Source organism: Sorex fumeus, unplaced genomic scaffold (assembly GCF_029834395.1).
Source record: "Sorex fumeus unplaced genomic scaffold, SorFum_2.1 ptg000009l, whole genome shotgun sequence".
Taxonomy (NCBI): Eukaryota; Metazoa; Chordata; class Mammalia; order Eulipotyphla; family Soricidae; genus Sorex; species Sorex fumeus.
In genome coordinates, this window is record NW_026606066.1 from 32876533 (window position 1) to 32896626 (window position 20094).

At 39.7% G+C, this 20094-nt stretch overlaps 1 protein-coding gene across 1 annotated transcript in view; it reads right to left on the bottom strand.

The window, feature by feature from the left end:
- Positions 1 to 20094, bottom strand: part of ZNF385B (zinc finger protein 385B) — a 385075-nt gene that overhangs the window by 338001 nt on the left and 26980 nt on the right. Inside the window, exons 2-3 of the mRNA XM_056110152.1 lie at positions 15292 to 15431; positions 12544 to 12864 (exon numbers count right to left, since the gene is read on the bottom strand). Of these exons, the coding sequence (XP_055966127.1) occupies positions 12544 to 12811 (268 nt within the window). The 5' untranslated portion in view covers positions 12812 to 12864; positions 15292 to 15431. The remainder of the gene's footprint in view (positions 1 to 12543; positions 12865 to 15291; positions 15432 to 20094) is intronic.

Sequence of the window (20094 nt, forward strand, 5' to 3'; positions counted from 1 at the left end):
GCCCCAAACCCAAACAGAAAACAACCATGTTTCTCCCGCAAAATTTCATATCAATTAATTTCAGTTCCTCCCTACAACTATCACACAGCTTATATTATTAATCACCCAGGTAATTTCTAATTTTTCTTAAAATGGGCTGACATATATATGTATATATATGAAAACTCCCCTTTGTAGATAAGGTAAATGTTAGGTTATAGTTTTATCCCTGAAACCAGAGAAAAAAGTCTCCTCCTACTACCCACCTCTCACATACACACACAAATACCCTGACACCTCCTCTACAGACTCTACCAAATGCATAAAAAACACTCAGAAAAGTCTGTCACATGAGCATGCGCTGCCCACACATACTTGTTCACACGCATTCTTACTTCTTTGTGAGATATTTCTTTGCTATCCATATTTCTTTATAAATTACAGCAAAGTGTGACTGGGACCGAGGTTCATACTTTTGATATACTCTTGGCGCCATCTTGTGGTAGTCAATAGTGTTGCAGTTATAAGCTTGGTTTGTAAAGTTCTTCCAACCTGCCTGGAAAATTCATCTGAGGATACATTTTAATTTTACATGTATAAGGTTCAGTGCAAAAGGTGAACCCATTGATTTAAAACACTCATATTTATTGTTATTTTTATTGTTGTTGAAGTTAAGGTAACATGCTTACAAGTGTTGTTTACGATTTTGATGTAGTTACTCTACTTCAGGGCTGGTAGCACAGTGGTAGGGTGTTCGCCTTACAAGCGGCCAACATGGCCGACCCGAGTTCGATTCCTCCGCCCCTCTCGGAGAGCCCGGCAAGCTACCGAGAGTATTCGATATGCCAGACACAGTAACAACAAAGTCTCCAATGGAGATGTTACTGGGCCCTCTCGAGCAAATGGACGATCAACGGGAGGGCCTTTACCTTTACCTTTACTCTACTTTAACAACCCCAAAGTACCAGGACCCTCCACAGCTGCCTTTCCCATCCACCTCTTCATCCCCCTCTCCCTCTCTCTATTTTTAAAATCTCAGTTTTTTAATTCAGGGCCAAAGGTTTTCCATTATTCATTACTGTGAAGTCTCTCTATATCCCGCGGATGAAACAGACACACATTTTAATCGTCACACTACCTAGCTCAGTGCCCTGACACTAGAAGCTCTTTCTTCATGCAGAAAGAGAGAAAATGGTGATGGGGAGATAACTCCAGTCGTACAGCTTATGACTGGCATGTCTGATACCCAGAGTTTGATTCACACAATACACACCCTCCACCCAGACCAATGGGTACTGCCCTATGAGAGAGAGAGAGAGAGAGAGAGAGAGAGAGAGAGAGAAGAAAAGAATCACTGTGAGAAAAGTTACAAAGCTTTCAGGTTTAAGTCTCAGTCATGCAATGATCAAACACATTTCCCTTCTCCAGTGCATATTTTTCACCACCAAGAACCCCAATACACGCCCCCTTCCTACCCCTCCCAATGCCTGTGAGGCAGTTGATTTCTACTTAACTCTCTCTCTACTTTGATTACATTCATTATTTTGACAAAAGATGAACCATTATTATTTGGAATTTCCCCCCAACAATCAGAACTGTTGAAAAGGCGTTGTGAAATAATTTGTTTTCTATTGTTGGTTATGAAAATCATATGATGTTGTGCAGCCGCAACTGCAGCCATGTGATTTTGGACTTCTGATATTTTACTACTTAAGGCTGGAGGGATTTCTGCCAAGAGCTGGATTACGAGACTGATTTGTGTGTTTCTGGTTCCATGGCTGTGCTAGAGAGCCACTCGTGGGGGGCAACTTGTGGCCTTGGTAGGGCGTGAAGGACTTGCCAGTTCCGCACACCCCCCTCATCCAATGTGGCTGCAGTTGCCCCATCACCACCGGCTCATACCTGGCTGTCCAATAAACTATGAGGTGGTGGTCACCGTGCTGCCTGGGGGAAAGAATCGGAAGAGACAGATACTCTTTCCCTGCCTGGGGGGCACGGCGCCATAGTTTAATGCACAGTCCATTCACATTTCTGCTGCAAGCTGCTGGGTTTTGAATTAGGTCCGTGTGCCTCTGGGGCCACGGCACTGCTGGAGAGCCACTCGTGGGGGGCAACTCGTGGCCTCGGTAGGGCATGAAGCCGCTTTATAGCTTTCAAGAGTTGTTGCTACAGATTTTAAAATATATGCATGTGACTTTTGAAAACTAAGTGGTCTTAACAATTTAACTATTTTAAGTGAAGTACAAAGATGATTACTTTCATGCAAACCCTTTTAACTTCACACTTTTAGATATCATTGCCTTGAGTATCAATTTTTAAGTTTTCTCATAGTCCAGAAATATATTTTATTAGACATGATTTATAAGAATCACAAGGAACAAACGGTATGTGCATTAATCTTACTTGTCAATTTGACTAGGTCATGAGGTGCCAAATATTTGATCAAGCTTCATTCTATGAGTGTTTCTGTGTGCTTGTCTTTAGATGAGTATCACATTTACTCTGTAAGTTGTTAAAAGCAGAGTGGTCTGGGCTGGAGCAATAGCACAGCGGGTAGGGCATTTGCCTTGCACGCAGCCAACCCGGGTTTGATTCCCAGCATCCCATATGGTCCCCCGAGCACCACCAGGAGTGATTCCTGAGTGCAAAGCCAGGAGTAACCCCTGAGCATCGCCAGGTGTGACCCAAAAAGAAAAAAAACAAAACAAACAAACAAACAAACAAAAGCAGAGTGGCCTGCCTAGGGTACTGGACCTCATCTAAGCATTCACAGGCCTTAGAGACCAAAAGCTGATGTCCCATAATAAGATGGAATTCTTTCTGCCCTTGACCAAGCACATCACATCTTTCCAATTTTCCCTTTCTTCAAATTGAGACTTCCTATTTCTAATCCTGCAAGACTCTATATTTTTAACCGAAAATCCTAAAACTTATCAGCCTCAACATTCATGTAAGCAAATTCTACCTAACAAATCATCATAATAGTACATCATTTTATCATATATGTGCATACACACATATATAATATACATAGCTACACACTCTACAGATTCTGTTTCTCTAGAGAAATACAGATAATTGTTATATTTTCCTATTTTTTTCTTTTTTCCATTGTTCTCTTATGATCAAAGGTTTAATCTTTTATCATTTCCCTTCTATTATAAAGACTTCTTTAGACTCCTTTTTACCAGTCTTTAAAGAAAAATGTGCTAATGACAAATTTCTGTCTCCCAAATCTCACTTCTCAATGTGATGGAAATATTCTTTCAGGCAATCTGGAGACCCTTTTCTCCCAGACTTGCATTCAGATTTGTGATAGGATGCAGAGGGTGCTTATGGGGGGGGGGGGGGGTTGTGTGTGTGTGTGTGTCTGTGTGTGTGTGTGTCTGTGTGTTGGCCTGGCTATTTTTTCTTCATCTGGGAACCTGCCAAGAGATTTTCTGTCTAGTTATTACTGAGTACCACTAATGGTTCCCTTGTTCCTATCTTTAGTTTGGCCTGAACGTTACTCATAACACATAGGGAGATATTTTCTATTAACCACTCTACTAGGCTTCTTTCAGATTCCCAGTTTCACTCACAAGGCTGCCTATGCTTTCTCTCATCAGGGGAAAGGAACAGCAAGATCTCATTTTCTTTATGGACACTATAAGGGAGGAAAATATAACTAATTAGACCAGAAGCCAAGACTCATCTCCCATTTCTCTTAATCCCAACTACCCCATAGGACTAGATGAGAATAAGAAGGAATCTTTCTCAATTTAACTTCACTCTCCTGATTTCCCTTCTGATTCCACCTTTTCCAGTTCAGAGAGCTCTTACAATGTTGGACTGCGGACAGTGATGGGAAGGGGATTTTCATGCTGTAAACGTCATGATTCCTTTTCTCAGAAAAAAATATTACAACGATTCTTAAGACAGAAATAAAGCACCAGGAAGGGAGAATGAGAAAGAGAAAGAGATAATCTTCAAGAAGCAGAAATGCTAAGGTTCTGGAAATTCTTAGTGAAATTTTTAGTAGAATAACTTCTATGGTAGGGGTCAGTCAGAGAAATTACTCAAGTCCCAACAACCACCCACTGGACCCCACTCATGCTCCTGCCAACATCAACCGTCCAACACTAAAAGAGTGGCAGAGAAGAGGGGAAGTGATTATTTAAATTAACAATTCCTGGGAAATATAACCACACTATCACAATTGTCTCCCTTGGGGAGGAAAAGCATTACTATTTTCCTCCCTGTATTAGTTTTCTAGGATTGTTGTTAAAAAGAAAATTACCACAAATTACATGGAACTGGAATAAGAGCAAAACTTTATCATACATCTGGAGGCTAGAAGTTCAAATCAAGGTTATTGCAGGGTTGGATCTTTCTGGACTTGCTGATGGAAGATTTTTCTCCATGAGTTGTAAATGATGATTTTGCCTCTGGTATATGTTTGTTCACATCACCTTCCCTCAGAGAAGGTCTCTTCTAAATCCAAAGTTCTCCAGCTTCCTAAACTACAGACATACCCAAACCTTAATTTGGGTCCATGATGGGTGTTTCTTAAGTAGAACTGAATCTTCTGCTTCAAAGAATTCCTCTGAGTACACTAATGTAAAAATTTAGTAGCAATGAGAGGGTGTTTAAGGGGCTACAACCCAACAGAAAACAGATGTTTGACAGATGAAAATTGAGGATAGCAACTGGAAAAAGTAAAACTACATCAGGCTTGCTCCACAGTGAAGTAAATTTTTGAATAGCAGCCAATAAGGTATATTCCACTAAGCTCCTGATACTTCACTTACCATGAGATTATTGTTTATATTATCATGAAATTCTTCAGAAATACCATTTTAATGACTTTGGTTTCTATTGTTCATTAAGATAAACTCTGACTTTTTCCTATTGAACGTTTACGATATGTCTAGTATTTAGATATGTAAATAGTCACAATTATGTTTATATAAACAGCCATGTTTATATTTCCAAAGAGAATGAGACAATATTACTCTAATTCTTCTTTCAGATGGCGGGAGTAATGCTAACAATTTTCACTGGTTAAAAGACTTGTCCCCACTGAATGCTAAAACCATGTTTTCAGAGAATGGATAATTAACAATATCCTCAGTGTATGAAAACTGTCCTTTCTGCCACTTTAAAAACGGTCTTTGGGGCTGGAGAGATAGCACAGGGGGTAGGGCATTTGCCTTGCATGCTGCTGACCTGGGTTCAATCCCTGGAATCCCATATGGTCCCCCAAGCACTGCCAGGAGTAATTTCTGAATGCAGAGCCAGAAATAACCCAATTTGGGGGTGTGACCCAAAAAGCAAAAATAAAAAAAATAAGTCTTATTTTCATACTAATTTTTAATATATTAACATATTGTGCTGTATTAGTTGATGAACTATGTTATATATAGAACATATCCATAAAATTCTATGTACATGCATGTACCAGTTATCAGCTTTCACTTCATTAGCAAAGATAACAATGGAGAAATTCATGCATTGTAGTTCTATTTACACTGTTTTCAAAACCCATTCGAGTAAAACAAATGACCATGACCACACATGTATTATAACACACAGATCTGACATTAACCCAAGTATTAGTATTGAGTGGAGGCAGTACACCCAGCAGTGCTCAGGGATTATTCCTAGCTCTATCTCAGGAATCACTCTCAGTGGTACTGGAGGACCACATGGTGTGCTGAAAATTGAACGAGGCTCTATAACAGGGGTTGTCAGCATAAAGGGAAGTACCTTAATCCCTGTACTATTTCTCCAACCCCAACCCAAATATTAATGAATAATTTAAAAAGCAAAAGAATAACAAAGAATAACAGTTCACTATGGAACTCTAAATGCACGTTTCCATGCTACATAAACCTGAACAGATGATTTTATCTTTCTATTTTTATCTTATCTCTCAGTTCCCAGCCTTCAAACTGAGGATAAACATAGTACCTACCTCAAAGGTGAGAGAATTTAAACAAGAAAATTCCTGTAGGGAAGTTAGCATCAAGACAGGTCTTATAGAAAGTTTTCAACTAATATTACCTACCTATTAATACTAATTATTACCAACTATTAGAAGTCAAAGTTAATTTCAATTTTGGAATAGATACTTTGAATCTAGCAGAAGCAATTCAATTCTTTACTAATTGCTTTACTAATGGCTATTTCCATATAAGACAATAATTAGTTTTTAGCCTAAGATCATTTATAACTTAAAAGCAAATATAGACAGACTAAGAATATATTGTGAATACTTACAATATTCGTCAAAATAAAGAAGGAAAACAAAGTGGAAAATTTATTCTTTTTGGTAGAGGGGGGTGGCATACCTGATTGGGCTCAGGGCTTACAGCTGTTTCTGTTCTTAGAGATCACTCCTGACAGCTCAGGGGACCATATGGGCTTCTGGGGATGGAAATGAAGTAGCTGCTTGCAAGGCAAGTGCGCTACTCACTGTATGGAATACTTATTTTTTATTAAGTGTGTAAATGACTGCCAATAACTTCATCCATGTATGTTTTCAGCATGCTAAGTATTGACTGGGAGAAGCAGTTTAGTGAAAGTAAACCACAAACTGTTTAAAAAGTAGTTAGGTTTAGCTTGAAATAAAAAACTCATTTATTTACAATGTACACACATATTTTAACTGGAATTCAACATGGATCAAGAAAAAGTTCCATGAAATCAAAGAACTATGTAGCGGCACCAAATGAAATTCCAGCAAATGGCAACTGCTTCATCTCACTTCAGTCTGAAGTCCTACTTGCTAGTGTGGAATTTGGAGTTCTTCTATGATATTTAGGACAAAACTGAACTAGGCCTACCATGGAAACCTGTGTATGAGGTCCATTTTGTAGAAATCTTCACGATTATAACAAATTTTACATCTTTCTTTAATTCTGCCTTGAGCATTCATACTCAATGGCCTGCAAATAAAGAAGAGAAGCCAAAGGATAAGATAAGATAAGGACGCAAAGCCTGAGTAGAATTCAGGGCAAAGAGATGAAAGAATCAAAACTCCCTAAGTTAGTCCCTAGTCAGCCTACAAGGAAATGGAGAGAGACCGGAGGCAAGCAGGGGCAGGTTAGTCCTGCGGTGCCAGATGTCAGAGGTAAGCCTTTGTAGGTTTTGGCAAGGACTACTGCCATTGTTCAAACCCCACTGACACCCTGCTGCCAACTCCCTGATACAAGCCTAACAGGTGGAATTAGTGTCCCTCTCAGGTTCATGTTATATAAAGGTAAAGCTGTGTTTTTGTGTATAAGAATGCAGATGATTATCATGTATATCCCTTCACCTACTTCCAATGCTCAATTCTCAATTCTTATCCAGAGTAATCATTTCCAACTATCATTGCAAAAGTGGGTACATGAGACTCTGTAAGTGTCTGTACTTCAAACTATAATGCCCAGAAGGGAACAGAGAGAGAGAGAGAGGGAGAGAGAGAGAGATTGGGGCGGGGGGAGGGATAGAGGCAGGCTGGAGTGGGGGGTTGGAGATGGAAGTGGTAGCAGTAGAGAAACTATGGACATTGGTGGTGGGAAATATACACTGGTGAAGGGGTGTATTGGAGCATCCTATGACTGAAACCCAATCATGAATAACTTTGTAACCATGAATCCCACAGTGTTTCAATAAAAGAAAATTTTAAAAAATGAAAACAGAGGAAGGAAATCCCAGAAATCTAATTTTGCAGAGGGAGAAAAAGGACATTATGAATCCACTTCAAGATTCTTTAGAAAATGCTTACAAGGGTCTATGAGGATACAGCACAAAGTTCGTGGTCCAATATGCATGTCTGTGTACTGGGTGTGACTGTGCATGTGTATAAGGAGGTCCAAAATGGAAACTTTCATTTTCTGCCCCACTGAGAGTAAATACCTTCCCCCAAAGTGCCATTTTAAATAAATCAACCTGGAGTCTTCTGGTCAGCATGGGAGAAGAAATATACATGTTTAAAATAAGCCGGCTTGACACAGAGTGCACCAGCCCCCAGCCTCCCGACCCCCCTCCTGTCTGTGGTAATGCTCATCCTAAGGGTTCTGTCAATGGGAACCACCATTATCCACCATTCCCGGGTCAGCAAAGGTGTGCACTTGTTCAACACAGCACAGGCTGACCCTGTCTGCCTTGATTCCCAATATTTCCTAATTTGTTTTAATAACTCTCAGGAAATAAATATTGGAATCTTAAACTGAACTTAGTCTAGAATAGCTTGGCTGCCCTCCAGCACTTTATTACATCAACTTCCTTCTTGCTCCAATCTACTATTCCCACAAAACCTCACAAATACCTGTGGGGTAAGAATTCTAAAATCCTAAATTGCAACCTGATGTACTGGCAGTGCCAATGTCACTGGGAGCCTTCCTGGAATACAAAAAAATATGAACAACTTGTAACAATAAATTTGTTGGGGATAATTGTGGTAGCAAAGCAAAATAGCAACACAAACCTGGATCAGCTGGAGTATTCCCTGGTAGGGAAATGAGAGGGGAATTAGATAGACTCACTCTCCAGACTGAAACAGAAGCAATGGGAAGCAGCATAGAACCCCACCATGCTCAGTGAGTAAAGATAACATGCAGAAGACTCCTGCTCAGTGAGCAGAGATAACACCAAGAAGACTCAATCAGTCCTAACTATCTCCATAGCCTCTCAGATAAGGATTTTAAGGGAACATGTTGTAGATGATTAATGAATTTGAGAAACAATGGTACAAGAACAAGGAAACATCAGCTCAGAAATGAGGAAGTTACAATCAGAAGTGACAGACCTAAAGAGTTTGGTAGGTGAATTAAAAAACTCACCAGAAGGAGGCCCAGACAGTAGAGTAACAGAGGCTGAGGATAAAAATCAGAGCTCCAAGGTCAAAGCAATAGTACAGTTCATAGGGCATCTGCCTTGCATGTGGCTGACCTAGGTTCAATACCCCACATTCCATATGGTCAGGAGTAATTCCTGAACATAGAGTTAGGTAAATACCCCTGAACATTGCGAGGGGTGACTCAAAAATCCTTCCCTAAAAATATCAGAGCTTCAAGCTGAGAATCAGGAAATCTCTAGGAAATAGGAGAAGATGAGGAAAGGACTCAAAATAAATAAATGAATAAATAAATTAGTTAATAAATAAATAAACTATGGGATGAATTCAACAAGTACAATATAAGTAAGGTTTATTGAAATACCTGAGAAAGAAGAAAATCCTGATGAAGAATCATTAGTTAAAGAAATCATAACACGGGGGGTATGGTGCCGCCAGCAGGTCAATCTATACCTGTGAGGCGAGTGCATCAGCGCCTCATGGCACCTTCAGACTTCCAGATACCCCAAAATTGCTGCTGTGCCTTTGGCCAGATCCCAAAAAGTTGGGGCAAAATTTACCAAGAAAGTAAATGGCCAAAAGATAGGTATGTGGGAGAAACACCCACAAACCACCTCCGGCTCAGCTATATAATTAGAGGCAAAGCCTCTTTGGTTCCTGATTGAACTGCTTAATGGCCATGATCCCAGAGATTCGCAGAAACAAATCTCGAAACCCAGCGGCTTTTGGCAGAAATGCGTCCGGTCCCTGCAGTAGATTACTGGTGCTAGGCCAACCCAGGTGGAAATAGGTTTTGTGCCTTGGCCTGTTCCCCCAGGCGGCCCAGTGGCTGCCATCCTTCAGAAGCCACTGGACAGTCAGGTTTGGGCCCCCAGTGATGAGACACGCAGGGCCTCACGGGATGGGGGGGAGCCAGGCCTGTCCTCCCCACCCGAACAAGACCCCAAGTCATCGCCCACAAACGGCCTCTCTGGTTCCTGATCAAGCTGCTTAATGGTAATGATCCTAGAGACTCAGAAACAAATCTTGAAACCCAGCAGCTTTTGGCAGAAATGCGGCTGGACCCCGCAATAGGTTACTGTCGCTGAGCAACCCCAGGAGGGAAAGGGTGCTAACCCTCCGACTGCTTCCCTCTGGCGGCTCAGTGGCCATCATCCTCCAGAGGCCACTGGACAGTCAGGCTTGGGCCTGCAGTGACGAAACTTGTTGGGTCTCACAGGATGGGAGTGGAGACGGTCCTGGTCTCCCCGTCCCAACAAGACCCCAAGTCATGGCCCACGAATGGCCTCTCTGGCTCCTGATCAAGCTGCTCAATGGCCATGATCCCAGAGACTCAGGAGCAAATCTCAAAACCCAGTGGCTTTTGGCAGAAATCCCTCCAGATTTAAGTGTTAAAATTTCAGAATTTCAAAATCACATGGCCCTACTGCAGTCACGTGGCATCATATGTTATTCATAACCAGCAATAGAGCACAAATTGTCTACTGTTGCTTTTTCAGCAGATCTGAGTGTTGGGGTAAAATCTCAAATAATAATGGTGGGTCTGGTGTCAAAATATTGAATCTGATCAAAGTAGAGAGAGAGTAATGTGGAAATCATCTGCCTCACAGGTAGGGGGAGGGTGTGGGATGGGGGTATACTGGGATTTTGGGTGGTGGAGAATGGGCACTGCTAAAGGTACGGGTGTTTCATTGTATGACCGAGACTTAGACCCAAAAGCTTTGTAACTGCTCTCACGGTGATTCAATCAATAAAATTATAAAAAATGGAAAAAGAAAAAAATAGTAAGGTGGAGTTCATGGACAATTCAATTAGCTAATCAGTGGCTGAATAAATAGCAGTACTCCTACATTAAAAAAAGAAAAAAAAAGAAATCATAACAGAATTTCCCAGAGCTAAGGTGTGCATGCAACCAGATTCAAGAGACCCAAAGGGAATTAGCCAAAGAGACACAAATAAAAACACTTCAAGATACACCATGAGCAGAATGAAAAAAGCCAAGGATATAGAATATTAAAAGCAATAAAACTAACAAAGGAAATTACATACAAAGGAGTTTCCTTAAAATTCACAGTAGAGTTATCAAGTGAGACCCTGTGAGCAAGAAGAAAATGTTGGGAAATATATGAAAAACTCAATGTAACAGACACCTCACCAAGAATACTCTAACCAGTAGAATACTCTAACCAATAGAATGCTATTCAGATTTGAATACTCAATAATGAGTTAGTTCTTTTTTTTCATGAAAAAATCATAGCTCAGAGACTTCATGACTTTGAAATGAATGTTGCAAGAAGCACTGAAGGAGTTTCTTTGAAACAAGCTAAATCTCAAGAACAAGCCTAATTTCTAAGGAAAGATGGCAAAAACCTTCATGTCAATAATCCCACTAAATGTTAAAGGCCTAAACACACTAATCAAGAGACACAGAGAAGCAGGGTGGATAAAAATGTACCCAACTTTCTATTGCCTACAAGAGACCCATTTAAACACTAGGGGCAAATATGAACTAAAAGGTAAAAGCTGTAAAACAGTATTTCAAGCAATAAACTCTTTTACAAGGCTAAGGTAGCAATACTCATATCAGACAATAGAGAATTCAAGTTTTAAAAAAGTCATGAGATGGGGAGGATCACTTTTCAATTATCAAGGAATATATACATCAGTAAGAACACACTCCTAATCATCTATGCTCCTAATTAAGGATCATAAAAATAATTAAGACAACTGCTAATAGACCGGAAAGATGTTGACATATTTTTCAACACAATAGGAGTTGGATACTTCACCAATGCTTTATCAACACCCAAAAGATATACCAGACTCATACTCATTAAGGAAATACTAGCTTTAAAAAGACAAAAATTCAAGATATGTCATCCCCCCCCCAAAATCAAATGAACATTCTTCTCTAGTGCACATGGATATTCTTTGAATCATATCCATGACAGTAAATTTGAAGAGCTAAAATCCTAAAAATTTTACCTATTTTTTCAAAGAAATAAAAAATTTCTTCCCAAACTAGTCATAGTGGTATCTTTGTAGCAATTGATATCAATTTGCTGCTACTACCTTATCAATCACAACTTGAAGCACCAGTGTTGACTTAGAAAAAGTTGAGATCTATGAAATTAGTCATAATTCCCCAAAACAAATACATGAGAATATACATCCATGACTAAAATATTTCATACACTACTGAGTTATAATTAACATTATGAATGTCCTGCCTAATTATAGATCTCTATTATTTTTAACATTTTTATCATCCCTTTGTGTCCCATGTGATTTTCCTTTTAAAGCTCATGAAAATTCTATAGCATTGAGATTGTATGCGCTGGTTCCATCACTTCTAGAATTTCTTCCTCATGAGGCAATGAAATTAACTTCTTTGAAATTCAAAAAAAATGTCAATAATAGTTAAAAATATATACTGAGAAGTAAACAGTTCCTAAATTTTCATCTACAGAGAAATGAATCACATATTGTGATGGAAGCTTTTGTTTTGTTTTGTTTTGTTTATTGTATCACTGTGAGATGGAATTGAAAAGCTTTCATGAGTGAGTTTCAGTCATGAAACGATTGAACACACATCTCTCCACCAGTGTACATTTTCCACCTATGTCCCCAGTATTCTCCTACCAACCCCAGAAGTTTTAAGGAGAAAGCCAAGTCTTGCCCTTTGTTTTCTAGAACAGAATCATTTCTTCCAGCTGCAAGAAACCTGGCTCCCCGCTTACCTGCACTGGTGTTGGAGGCTGGGCTGTTGGCCAGAAGGAGTCCGGAGCTGGGAGCTGGAGGCGGGGGCTGCCCATCACTCAACTGTTTCACTCGCTTGCGGTGGGACTTGCCGTTGTAGTGGACCTGGGCCTGTGCCGCAGAGTTGAGCTGGATGTTACACACCTCACAGAACGAGAACAGGATTTTCTTCTTCTCTTTACTCAACTGGTCCTCAGGCCTGTCGCTCTTTATCCCCTTTTCTTCAAAGCCACACAAAAAAGTTGCCATCTTCACAATTCCATCTTCAGAGTAGTTGTCAGGGCTGAAGGATTATTTTATACCTGGGGGGATATGGGAGAGCAGGGTGGGGGGGAGGAGAGAAAGGACACATGCCTATGAAAGAGGCGGCCTTCTTCTTTTATTGCATGACTGCAATTAACTCTCATTAATTGATTTAAGCTAAATGTCTCCTGACTGGGCTGGGAGGGCACTTACCTTGCAAACAACAAACCTGAATTCAATCCATAGTACCACATATGGCACCCCGAGCCCTACCAGGTGTGATCCCTAAGTGTAGAGCTAGGAGTAAGCCCTGAGAACTGCGGAATATGACCCCAAACAATAGATAAATAAATAAATAAAACTGTCTCCTGGCTACTCATATCACTTTTCTTTAAATTTAGTCACCATGGAATTACGAAGTTATTCATGGTTAGGTTTCAGGCATGCAATTTTTCAGTACTTCACCAGTGTCCACTTGCCTCCACCAATGTATCTGCAACTCCCATTTGACTCCCACCCACCATTCTGCCCTGAGAGAGGTGCTTTTAGATATATGTTTTTGCACTGTGGTTTACAATACTGTTGCCGATAGAGTTTCATAAAAGTGCATTACTACCTTTCAGCAGCATCACTTCCTCCCAGTTGACTGCTTCCCTCCACCACGGACATTGCCCTCTGCCTGTCCTATCCCTCAGGCTCCTCAAGTGGCATGTTTCCTACTGAAAACCAGTTTTCACATTCTTCGTCCTCACTGTCTCTAGGCATTTGTATTCCAGCATTATGTTTCTTTATATCTCACATATGAGAGGGATCATTCTGTGTTGGTCCCTCTCCCTCTGACTAACTTCACTCAACATGATACTCTCCAGATCCCTCCACATAGAAGCAAAGTTCATGGCATTGTCTTTTCTAATGGAAGAGTAATAGTCCATTATGTATGTGCACCATAGTTTCATTATCTAGTCATTCTTGGGCACTTTGATTGTTTCCAGATTTTAGCTAATGTGGATAGTGCTGCAAGGAATGCAGAGGTACAAAAACAGATCAATGGAATAGAGTTGAATATCTTGAAGCAGATATATGTCCTGTTCATCTTCTATAAAGGAGCAAAAATTATGAAGTGGAGCAAGAACAGCCTCTTAAACAAGTGGTGTTGGGGAAACTGGACCACTACATTTGAAAAAAAAACCCTCAGACTTCTAACATTCAGCACAAAAGTCAAATCAAAATATATTAAAAACCTTAATATGAGACCAGTATCCAAAAGTTACATAGAGGAAGATGTAGGAAGAACTCTCCATGACATAAAATCTAAAGGCATCTTCAAGAATGAAACACCACTGACCAAGTAAGTGGAAAAGTCCCAAAGATAAACAAATGGAACTATATTAAATTTAGAAGCTTCTGAACCTCAAAGGAAACAATGACTGAGATAGAAATAACAGAATGAGATAAATTATTTACCCAACAGTCACCTGATAAGAAATTAATATCAAAGATATATAAGGCACTGGAAGAACTTTACAAGAAAAAAAATCCAACCCCATACAAAAATGGAGAGAGGATATGAACAGAAATTTCTTCAAAGAAGAAAAATAAATTACTAGAAGGCAGATGAAAAAATGCCCTGAAGCACTAATCATCACAGAGATGCAAATTAAAACAACCACTATATATCATCACCCATCTCATATCACAGAGGCTGACACACATCAAAAAGAACAACCAGTGCTGACATGGATGCTGGGAGAAAGGACCTCTCATTCACTGCTGGTGGGAATGTCTACTGGTCCAGACTTCCTGGAAAACAATATAGACATTCCTTAAAAAAATCTACGAATTGAGTTTCCATTTGACCCAGTAACACCACTACGTGGAATATACCCCAAGGCCCCCAAAACAAAATGGACAAAAGACATCAGTATCACTTTTTTTAAAAAGCTACCTAAAGTACCTAACTGAGAAAACATATCTTTGAACATGTGTTCCTTGCATTGAGAGCACTTCCTCCTCCATCCTTGCTCCTTTCCTCATCACCTTCTGTTCACTTCTGCCCAGCCTTGAGATCTTAATGAGAGCACTGTCCTGTGTAGGGAACTTGCCTGATGCCAGCACAATCCTGGTTATAGGATCACACAGTGACTTGTAACCTTCCTTCTGTGCCCCAATCATGGTGTGCACATCACAGATTTTTGTGCTTGTACGTGGTTTATGTATGTTTCCTTGACAGAGTCTGAGCTTTGTGAGGGCTGTAACCACATTTCTGGGTGTCTCTCCTAAGGATTGGAACCATACTTCTTATATATTGAGCATTCAAACAACTATTGAAAAATATAATGATGCTAAGAATAAAAACTATGAAAAAGTATATGTGTAAGACACACAAGTATATGTAACACATGCATAAATTTGTATACCTGCAGACACAAACCCTTTCTTAAGAGGACGTAGAGCAAAGATTAAAATATAGTATGTCTACAACTTACATTAGGCAGTGTTTCACAAGATCTTTTGTAAGTCAGCCACTGGGAATCGACATATTTTCTTGTAGATGTAATGAAACAAATTGTTTTTAGGCATCCAGGAACATCAATTTAAATTTTGATGAAATTGCAATGCAGAACATCTGAAATATAAAATAACAAAAATACAACAGAGATTAAACTAGTAAATGAAAAACCAAAAAAGAGTAAAACACACTAAGATAATTTTATTTTCAAGTGTTGATATATTTCTTCATATTTTAGTTAGATCAGGTTATTAAGATGGATTACAATCTAAGTGAGGATTTTTCTTATCATATTCTCAAGAACCATGAATGATGAAGATAACTTTGCTATTAATTTTAGTTTCACTTTATCATATGCAATTTTTCAACTTAGTTAATTCCAGTGTTACTGTATTTTCATACTTATCAGTGATTATGACAATTTTATGGTCTCAGAATAAATAAAAATCCTATCCCTGGACATTTTTGGTAGTGGTGGTGGTGGTGGTGGTGGTGGTGGTGGTGGTGGTGGTATCATTTTGCATCATCAATACTATTAACCTTGAAATTATAATTTTAACTTTTTCATCAAAAAAACAAAAGGACTTTTGTAGGGGAAAAAAGAAACTTCTAAGTAAATTGGCAAAAAATCATGAAAATGCATCTGCATGAGTGAAAAATCGACTAATGTGGGCAGTATGTCTTGAGGAAAAAATAATCTTTTAAATTTGATGTAGCCCCTCTTATTTTTTCTTCTGTTATCTTTCCCAATGGGGTCAAATCAGTGAAGACACCTCTCAGATTCCTATCCTGGAGAGTCCTATGTTTTCTTCAACATATTTTATGGATTCTAGTCTAGTCTTAAGGTCTTTAATCAACTGTGAGTCAACTTTGGTAATGGTGTGAGACTGAGTTTCAGTTTCATTTTTCATAGCTATCCAGTTATCTAAACACCCTTTGTTGAAAAAGCTTTCCTTGCTCCATTTCATTCACCCAGCTTCTTTGTCATACATTAGCTATCCATAAATCTAAGGGCTTATCGATGGACCCTCAATTCTATTCAACTGGTCTTAGAGTCCATTTTCACTCCAGCACCATCGTTTTAATTACAATAGCTATATAGTATAAGTTAAAGCAAGGTAATAAAATACCATCCATCTTTATTTTCGCAGAAATGCTTTAAGGGATATGTATTATTTCATACAAATTATAGTGGAGTTTGGTTCTAGTGCATGAAGAATGTCATTGTTCTTTATTTTCTTTTTGTTTTGTTTCTTATTGCAAGGGCTGGAGCGATAGCACAGCGGTAGGGCGTTTGCCTTGCACGCAGCCAACATGGCTGACCCGAGTTCGATTCCTCCGCCCCTCTCGGAGAGCCCGGCAAGCTACCGAGAGTATCTCGCCCGCACAGCAGAGCCTGGCAAGCTCCCCGTGACGTAATCGATATGCCAGACACAGTAACAACAAAGTCTCCAATGGAGACGTTACTGGGCCTGCTCGAGCAAATCGATGATCAACGGGAGGGCCTTTACCTTTCTTATTGCAAGGGCTGAGGGGTAGGAGAAGGTTAGGAGATATGGACCATACCCAGCTGTACTCAGGACCTATTCATAGCTCTATGCTCTATGCTCACAGATCACTTCAGATTGTGTCTTGGAAATTATATATAGAGCCAGGAACTGAACCCAGGTTGACCATGAGCAAGGTAGGCACCTTCCCTGCTATAGTGTTGTCATTGTAATTTTTATGGGTATTGAATTGACTTTGTTTGTTTGGGTAGGACAGTCATTTTGACAGTGTTAATTATTCCAATCCATGAACATGAAATATATTTTTCATTTTCTCATGCCCTAATTATCTCAGAAGTGACTTAAAATTTTCAGTGTATAAGTCTTTTACATCCTTTGTTGATTCCTAAGTGCAGTATTGGACACTATTGTGTTGTATTTTTTAATAAATTACACATTTTGAGCATATTCTATTAAAAAGGCAAGTTATCTGCATGAAGTTGGTCTGGGTCTGATCCCTATAATTACATGATCCTCCAATTACCAACAGTGGGGCCCTGGAAAACAAAAATTATCAAATGAGATAGTAGGTATCATTCTTCTTTAAATAGTAATGAAGAGAAATGTGTGGACAAGAAAAGGCAGAGAGACTGAATCAAATATCAGAAGCTTTTCTTGTATTATTTTATCAAGTATGATGGCAAACAGCTAACCATACATCAATATAAGATATTTGAAACAATAGAACAAAAGCAACTAGTGCTGGAGTGGATATGGGGAAAAAGGGACGTTCTTTCACTGTTGGTGGGAATGCCCACTAGGCCAGCCTTTCTGGAAAACAATATGGATGGTCCTTCCAAAAACTAGAAAAATTACAGCACACAGCAGCATAGAAAAAAAAAACCGGCTGGACAGCCCCACAGCTCCCAGAGAATTCTCTGGGCCCCATCCAGAGCCGATATCACGGGAGGTACCAGATGGGGTAGGTGCTGTCTCCCTGCCTTCTCCAGATGGAATCCCAGTGACCATGAGCTTCTACAAGCATGGCTCTGGCATGCGGGTACCAGGACTATTTTCTGAACCACACGGCCGCTTAAGCGTTTTTACGACATTTCCTGATATGCCAAGTAATCAATGGAAAGTAAATGATCTAGCATCTGTCCCTGAAAATCAGGCTTGAATGGTGGTGGAAAAATCTGAGCAAAAGATAATGCCTAACCAAAATACATCTAGACTGTATTTAACTATGGTGCTACGCCACCCTGGGAGGGGAAGGGTGTCTATCCCTCCAGCTGTCCCCCTTCGCACTGGTGACATGGTGGCCTGCATCTTTTAGAGCCTAATGAACAGCCAGATATGAGACTGCATTGATGAGGCACATGGGACTTCATGGGATGGGGGTGGAATTGGCCCTGCTCCCTGCCATGACAATGCTCTGGTTTGCCACCCTCAAACGCCTCCTCTGGCTTGTGACCAACGATGATCCCAGAGGCACACATACCAATCTCAACCCAGGGGCTTCTGGCAGTAGTCCCTCTAGGTTTATTACTAAAATATCAGAAATTCAAATTCATGTGGCTGCTCTTGTGGTCACATGACATCATATGCCCTTCATAATCAGCGTTAGAAAACAAATTTTTCTAATGATGTCTTTGTGGCAGGTCTGAATGTTGGGGAAAATTCCAAATAACAATGTTGGGTATTTTGTTGTAATACTGAATGTGATCAACGTAGAGAGAGAAAGAGTAAAGTGGAAATCTGCCACATAGGCGGGGGGTGGGGGGTGGGTGGGAGGAGGCATACTGGGGTTCTTGGTGATGGAAAATGTGCACTGGTGAAGGGACAGGTGTTTGATCATTGTATGACCGACCAAGACTTGAACTGAAAGGCTTTGTGACTGTTCTCACAGTGATTTAATAAATTAATTAATTAATTTTAAAAAAACCTAGAAATTGAGCTTCCATCTGACCCCACAATACCACTTCTGGGAATATTTCCTGAGAACACAAAAAAGCATAGTAGAAATGATATCTATACCTATACATTCATTGCAGCACTGATAATAGCCAAAATCTGGAAACAACCCAAGTGCCCTAGAACAGATGACTGGCTAAAGAAACATTGGCACATCTACACAATGGAATACTATGCAACTGTTAGGAGAGATGAAGTCATAAAATTTGCTTATAAATGGATAGACATGGAGAGTATCATGATAAGTGAAATGAGTCAGAAAGAGAAGGACAGACATAGAAGGACTGCACTCATTTGTGGAGTATTAAACATCATAACATGAGGTTGACACCTAAGGACAGTAAATACATAGGCCAGGAAGATTGTTCCATAGCTGGAAGCCTGCTTCATGAGAGAAGGGGAGAAAGCAGCTGAAATAGAGAAGGGATCACTAAGAAAATGATAGCTGGAGGAATTGGTTGGATGGGAGATGTGTGCTGAAGGTAGATAATGGACCAAACATGGTAACCTCTCAGTATCTGTATTGCAAATTATAATGCCCCAAAGTAGAGAGTATGAGGAATATTGCCTGCCATGGAGGCAGGGAGAGGGTGGGAAAGGAAGGGTATACCAGGGATATTGGTGGTGGGGAATGTGCACTGGTGGAGGGATGGGTGTTTGATCACTGTGTGACTGTAACACACAATGAAACATGAAAGCTTGTAGCTATCTCATGGTGATTCAATAAAATTTAATTTAAAAAAAAGATATTTGAGACAGGTCAAAGAAGAATAATATTTTTTGAGTAACTTTTTTTGAGGGGAAGAAAGCTAATGAGATAACCACTGAATATCTAAAGAGTGATTTTAAATGACTTTCTCCAGAACTGGCATTGACTTGCATCGTTATTTGAAAAAATAAAATAAGAAATAAGAAAATAAGAAGCTGACTTAAAAGTAAAGTGGTCAAGACATCTCTGTTAGACATTTGGAGGAACAGTCTTTGAGACAGGCAGCATCAGATGGAGAATGAGGATGATTTCTTCGCTTCTATGTAAGTGTGAAAAGACCCTGCCCCCACTCCATTGCTTTATTTCCTAATTTTCTCAACTCACATAAATCCATTTCATTCACTGCTCAGCCATGTCTTAACCCCAGCAGCCTTGTTTACAACTCTTTTCCAAATTTAGGAACATTTTGAAAAGCCATTATGAACAAATCTTTTTTAATGATGTGTTAAATTAAAAACACACCCAATTGCCAAATTTGAGATGTCTCTTCCTCACTCTTCATTTTTCTTGATGTTCTCACTGATGTTCCTCTTAACAGGTGCTTATCTCT